Source organism: Nicotiana sylvestris, chromosome 4 (genome assembly GCF_000393655.2).
Source record: "Nicotiana sylvestris chromosome 4, ASM39365v2, whole genome shotgun sequence".
Taxonomy (NCBI): domain Eukaryota; kingdom Viridiplantae; phylum Streptophyta; class Magnoliopsida; order Solanales; family Solanaceae; genus Nicotiana; species Nicotiana sylvestris.
Window position 1 is genome coordinate 8,216,767 of NC_091060.1, and position 7,167 is coordinate 8,223,933.

General features: G+C 35.0%; 1 protein-coding gene across 7 annotated transcripts; it reads left to right on the forward strand.

The window, feature by feature from the left end:
- The first annotated feature begins 1,212 nt into the window (after positions 1-1,212).
- LOC104223358 (uncharacterized) lies at positions 1,213-4,881 on the forward strand. 7 transcript variants are annotated; one of them, XR_011406491.1, is made up of 4 exons: positions 1,213-1,629; positions 2,154-4,364; positions 4,436-4,526; positions 4,601-4,881. XR_011406491.1 is itself a non-coding variant. In XM_070171548.1 (4 exons), the coding sequence occupies exons 2-4, from the start codon at positions 3,903-3,905 to the stop codon at positions 4,612-4,614; spliced, it is 567 nt and encodes a 188-aa protein (XP_070027649.1). In that variant the 5' UTR covers positions 1,215-1,629; positions 2,154-3,902; the 3' UTR covers positions 4,615-4,881. The 7 variants fall into 7 exon arrangements, 2 of the variants coding, with proteins under 2 accessions (XP_070027649.1, XP_070027650.1); XR_011406493.1 differs by having other exon boundaries at positions 4,436-4,464; XM_070171548.1 differs by having other exon boundaries at positions 1,215-1,629.
- Positions 4,882-7,167: the final 2,286 nt, after the last annotated feature.

Here is a 7,167-nt window from a genome sequence, read left to right on the forward strand (position 1 = left end):
AAGGGGAATTCAGCTGCTGTAGTGGAAGATACAGGGGAAATTCATAGCAACATGACAGAAGGACCTCAATTTTCTCAGAAGCTATCATCAGATCAATTCAGTCAATAGGTTAATCTCCTGAATCAAATACAAACAGGACAGGGTGCTCCTCATGAAGTTAATGCAAATTCTGTTGCTGGTATATTATTTACTAATTCTCCATTCTGCTATTCAGTTTCTAATTCTAACCTTTCCAACTCATGGATTATAGATTCAGGGGCAACTGAGCATATGTGTTTTAATGCCAACACATTCTTATTCTTAGTACCATTACCTGTTCTTCTAATGGTAAAATTACCTAACTCTTTTAGAGTAAAGGTTACTCATGCTGGGAGTGTTTCTATTTTTCCAGGTTTAGTTTTGGAAAATGTTCTTCACATTGCTAGTTTCAAGTATAACTTACTCTCAAAACAAGAACGATACTTGGCACAAAACTGTTGGATCTAAATGCAACAGCCCAAGCTCGTGGCACGTATTATCCGCTTTGGCCCAATAAATCTCACGGATTTGTGCCTTGGCATGCAATATTGTATATATCTAGTAATATTTAGTTATTAGAGGTTGAATATAAATTTAAAGAACCCTTTTTTTCTATTAATTCATTGAATAACTTCTTTTACATCTCAAGTCTCAACTATCTAGTTTTATTTCTGTAAGCTATGAGAAAGGAAATTTCAAATTTAGAAGATGGCAAGGAAATTGATAGTGGCAATTCGGGTGTTGAACTGTTTGCATAGTGGAAAAGTTAACATTGATAGAGGATTTCAATTTGTGACAACTGGGAGAAGGAGCTCGTAGATGGAGAAAGAAAATTTAGTAATCCATAATCATTTTGTCAATCTATAGACATGACATTGCACTATGGAAGACTTATGCCTCAATAAAAGGGGTGAGACTGTGAGAGTGATTAAACTGATATCAATAAGCAGTTAAGTTTGTATCATTTCCTCACAAGTATATAATTGTATCATGTAATTCTTTAATGTAGAAAATTCTAAAGAAGGTTAACATTGCTCTACCCATGAACAATTGGGATCAATGCACTCAACACCAGCAGATGTTGGGGAGGAATAATTAATTACAATTGTTTTGTTGGAATCAAAGATTTAAATAATATGAGTGCACTTGGAGGAAATAGAACAAAAAAAAAGCATTTACTTTTTTATCAGCAGACAAGAAAAACGGGAGTAACTCCCCTCCATTTCCTAGTCTCTCCGTTTATCCAAGTTCCTACTTGGATTAGAGACACTTGTCATGATTAAAAATAAATGGATGAAATTAATAAAATAAAGCCCCAACTATGATTAAAGTATTTAATTACTTCCTTTATCCGTTCCTAAATAATATATTTTGTCTCGCTTAGCGCTAGAGCTTCCCATAATTTCTCCTTCTACGCGTCAAATACATCTGCTCCGAAGGAAACACCGAAAATCATGGTAGCGGAGAAAATCTTTCAGATTTTTACCATGAAAATCCAGTCCTTGAAGTTAAAAATCAATAGAGAAAAACACAAGTGGAAAAACATAGAACAAGACAGCAAGTCGTGGAACTTCATTTTTCTGGAAATAACTGCTCTGAAATTCTCGTCAGGTTCTTCTTTATACATTAATTCTGTTCCTTAGAAGTTATATACTTTTTGTGCATTTCTTGTTGTGGCAATTATCGAGTAAAAAATTGTATACCATGTGTTTGTGAAAATTACTAAGATTGTATACCATGTGTTTGTGAAAATTACTAAGTCATGAACTTTTTGGTATGGAAAGAATGGAATGAACCTTTTAGTGTGGAATTTCAAGACTAAACTATTCTGTTCTTTGGTATACTGGATTTTGACTTGAAATTAAGTAAATTTAGAAGTTTATCATTTTAACTTACAAATAAAATTAGATTTGAATATCTGATGAATCAAGATTAATCGATCGTCAAACTAGTATATTGTTATGCACTATTCTCTTTCATTATTGCGCTTGGGTTGTATCAATCAAATAAAAAATTTGGGGGTTAGCAGGGACTATGCCTCATAATTACCTTATAAGTCACGTGTCATGTAAAAACTACTACAAAGCAAGTGTTCACTTATAATATGTGTCTTACTTTCTCCCGTTTAATGGTAGATTTATGGAGATCCCATCTCAAAATGAACATATGGATGTTTCTCATTTATTTGAGCCAACAAAACTTGGTATGGAATTTGATTCAGAAGAACATGCATACGAATACTACAACAAATATGCTGCTACAATTGGGTTTAGTGTTAGAAAGGAATATGCAAACAAAAGTAAAGTCCACGGATATGTGACTTCGAGAAAATTTACAATTATAAAGAAGGTTATAGAGAAAGAGACAAGCGAGAAGCGATGGTCAAGAAACCTAGAAAGGAAACTAGGACGGGTTGTTTAGCTCACATGGTCGTAAGTCATAAATCAAATGGGAAGTTTTCTGTCATTTCATTTGAAGAGAAGCACAATCATCCTCTCGTTCCTCCATCTCTAGCTCACATGCTGCCATCGCAAAGAAATATTAAACTTTCTCAAGCATATGAAATTGACTTATTGGATGATTCAGGAATATGTCCTAAATCATCTTTTGACTATGCTTCTCGTCTAGCTGGGGGAAAAGCTTCTTTAGGTTATACAAAGAGGGATCACATAAACTATCTTCGTGACAAAAGAAAAGAGAGTTTAAAGCAAGGAGTGGCTCGTAGTTTGGTCGATTATTTTGAAAAAAGAGTAATAAAAGATCCATCTTTTCGATTTTCTTTACAATTGGATGATGATGGTTTGATAACAAATGTTTTCTGGGCTGATGCTAAAATGATAAGGGATTTTCAGATTTATGGTGATGTTGTATCATTTGACACAACATATAGAACAAATAAGGAGTATCGACCATTGGCTTTGTTTGTTGGATTAAATAATCACGGGGAAATGGTTGTATTTGGTGCTGCCCTTTTATATGAAGAAACAGCTGAAGCATTTGAATGGCTTTTTACTGTATTTTTTAGAGCTATGTCTGCAAATAAGCCACAAACATTCATCACAGATCAAGATCCTGTAATATGTTTAGCAGTCTCATTGGTGATGCCACAAACATATCATCGTCTATGTATATGGCAATTGGAACAAAATGCATTTAAACATCTTAACCATATCTTTAGAGCTCATAAATCATTTCCGAGTGATTTTAGCAAATTGCTTTATTATTACGAGTATGAAGATGATTTTCTAAATGCATGGGAGGAAATGCTTGAAAAATACGACCTTAAGGATAATAGTTGGTCGAAAAACACCTTTGCTATAAGGGAAAAGTGGTCCATGACATATGGTAGAAATATATTTTCAGCTGGTATGCGAAGTACACAGTTGAGTGAAAGTTTCAATGGATCACTAAGGGGCTACCTGAAATCAGATTTAGATATTGTACAGTTCTTTAAGCATTTTCAAAGAGTTGTTGATGATAAGCGTGCTAATGAAAATAAGTCAAATTTTGACATGACCCAACGAATATTTGTTTTAAAGGTTAAGCTTCCTTTATTGATCCATGTGAGAGAAATATATACTGCAACCATATTTGATTTGTTCGAAAAGGAGTGGGAAAAGTCATTACTTGTCTCTATAAATGGCTTTCATGATGAAGGAGAATTATGTAAATACAATGTTAGCACGCATGGAAATCGCAGAGAGCATGTAGTAGCAGTGAAGTGCTCTACAAAAGTAGTCTCTTGCAGTTGCAAATTGTTCGAATTTTCGGGTGTACTATGTGGACATGCTCTAAAGATTCTGGACACATTAAATGTCTAGGATAAGATTCCTGACCATTATATATTAAAAAGGTGGACAAAAGATGTTACCAACTTGGTTGCAATGGAGATTAAAGTGTTTACTGAGGGAAGTGATCCAAAAGTTGAAGTTAGTACAAGGTATAGACATTTATGCCAAACTCTTGTCCAAATTGCAAGTGAAGCTTCAGAATCCAGAGAAGGATATGAGCTGGTTGCAGAGTATTCCAACGAGATAATTGCAAAGTTAAAGGAAGTAAAAACAAAAAATGAATCTCATGAAAGTCCACCAGTTCTAAGCAAAGTTCTCCATGATGAGACAATATCTGTTGACAGTGCAAATGTCACAAAGGTGACAGGGTTAAAGAAGAAGCAACCAACTCGTCGCTCCAATACTCTACCAAAGAGTTTTGTGGAAAAGACCAGGAAGAAGAAGAATAAGATTCAATCGCCAATATCCCCTCCATTGCAAATTGTCCAACATGTAAGTCACCTTGCAGGCCTCCAAGCACCATGTCCGCCATTGTCTAATGCCACAACGAATACGGTATGTCATAACAACTATATTTTATTCCTTGTGTGGTATTGTGTAAGCTTATTTTTCTCTTTACATGCTAGGGATTGGGAGGAGGAAATTCTTACCCATGGTATTCTTCAGAATCATCTCAGCTAACATCTCATGGAAGTCTATCTCAACTCCTAAGAGATAGTATAATTTATTTTTGTGATTTTATGTCCTTATTTTTTTAAATAATACTCTCATATGAATTATTTCACTTGCAGGATATTTCACTTGATAATTTAAACAAGTTCTCTCAAGGTTGATCGCCAATATCATGAAAGAACAAAGGTTGCATAGCAATATAACTTGCATTGTCACCACAAAGATGATTTCAGAACTTCTATTTGTTCCAAAACAATCAGTGACTGTTTCCAGCTTTGGAGTGTAGTTTATAAATGCTTCCATATTGAAAAATAAGATTCTCTGTTATGACAAAGATCAATATTGAAAAATATGATTCTCTGTTGGTGAATTTATCTTGCCGCGCTCTTTCATTACTGAAGCAACTGAGCAGTTGATCTATATTCCCTTTGAAACTATCTCATGTTTATAATTGATGGTTGGTGTTTACCTAGAAACCAAAGGAGATGCATAGCTTGTCAGCTCTATTATTGTGGGAAAGAACTGCTCAAGTCTTTCCTCATATAAATCTCAAAGAAAAAAAATTCAGTATACTTTCGATTTACTTCTTTGGGAATGTTGATGCAGATGCTTTTACACGTCTAAGTTGAAAAAAGTTGCTTTGAAATTGGTCCAAGATTGGAAATGTTGGAACTTACTTCTAATATTTTTTATTTTTAAATGATAATGTAAGGAGATTTTGTAAAAGCAAAAAAAAATTAACTTGCAGAAAGAATATTACTATTTTTGTAGAAGTGAAAGAAAATTACTACCAAAAAGAGTGAAGAAATCTTAGATAATCTGTAGCTATAATTGTGGGATTGCAAAATATATTATTTAGGAATGGATAAAGGAAGTAATTAAATATTTTAACCATAGTTAGGGCTTTATTTTATTAATTAAATTTCATCCAATTATTTTTAACCATGACAAGTGTCTCTAATCCAAGTAGGAACTTGGAGAAATGGAGAGACTAGGAAATGGAGGGGAGTTAAATCCAAGAAAAACAAATAGCTTACTTTGTCAACTACTTTGTCCATTTCAAAGATAGTTCTATTATACTTCCTGGGAGTCAAACCAACTTTTGACTAAGATATTCAAATAAATATATTTTAGGCCATTTTGGCGGCCATCATCTCTTTTGCATTTGTCAAATTCGGCAGGCGTGCAGAAGGAATGTCAAATGTAGTAGGCGAGACTCTGCCTATAAAAGGAGAGCTTCGCTCTCATTTTTGACACACCAATCTCAGAGGAAAAATATATCTGAGAGTTAGAAAGAAAGAGTAAGGTTTCACAGACAGGGTATAAGAAAATAGTCTGTGAGAAAAATAGAGAGTGAGTGATATTGCAGTGAGGTGGAAATATCAAAAGAAGGTTATTTCTTTTGAGTGTTGTAGTGGTCTTTTGAGTATTTTACTCGGACCTACAAAGTGTAAAATTTCTTGCTATAGTGATATCAGTTGCTCTTCTTAGGGCTGTGGTTTTTTCCCTTATTCAAAGGGTTTTCCACGTAAAAATCTTGGTGTCGTTGTTACTCTTTTATTCTTGTTAATTACTGTATCTCGGTGCTACGTTATTATTCCGCTTGTATTACCGTGAATATTATGTTTGTAGGGGGTTTTATTCCCAACAACTGGTATTAGAGTACAGGTTCTGCTCGTTCACTGAAATACTATTCACTGTCGGTAGTACTATACTCGGTGAAAAATAAATATGTTCGGAGTAAAGTACGAGGTAGCAAAATTCAATGGAGATAACGGTTTCTCAACATGGCAAAGAAGGATGAGGGGTCTGCTCATCCAACAAGGATTACACAAGGTACTAGATGCTGATGCCAAAAGGTTTGATACCATGAAAGCTGAGGATTGGGCTGACTTGGATGAAAGAGCTGCTAGTGTAATCAGGTTGCACTTATCAGATGATGTGGTAAATAACATAATTGATGAAGACACTGCACATGGAATTTGGACAAGGTTGGAAAACCTATACATGTCCAAAACGCTGACAAATAAGTTGTACCTGAAGAAGCAGTTATACGCCCTACACATGGGTGAATGTATGAATTTTTTGTCACATTTAAATGTGTTTAATAGACTAATCACACAGTTTGTCAACCTCGGAGTGAAAATCGAGGAAGAAGATAAAGTCATCTTGCTATTGAAGTCGTTGTCATCTTCGTACGATAATTTGGCAACAACCATCCTGCACGGTAAGACTACTATTGAGTTGAAAGATGTTGCATCGGCTCTTCTATTCAATCAAAAGATGAGAAAGAAGCCTGAAAATCAAGGACAGACTCTCATCACAGAAGGTAGAGGCAGGAGTTATCAAAGGAGTTCGAGCAACTATGGTAGATCCAGAGCTCGTGGAAAGTCAAAGAACCGATCCAAATCAAGAGGCAGAAATTACTACAATTGTGATCAACCAGGTCACTTCAAAAGAGATTGCCCAAATCCAAGGAATGGCAAAGGTGAAACCAGTAGCCAAAAGAATGACGACAACACAGCCGCCATGGTGCAAAAAAATGATAATATTGTCCTTTTTATAAATGAGAAAGAAGAATGCATGCACCTGTCAGGTCCAGAGTCGGAATGGGTGGTTGACACAGTGGCATCTTATCATGCCATACTGGTAAGAGATCTTTTTTGCAGATATGTAGCAGGTGATT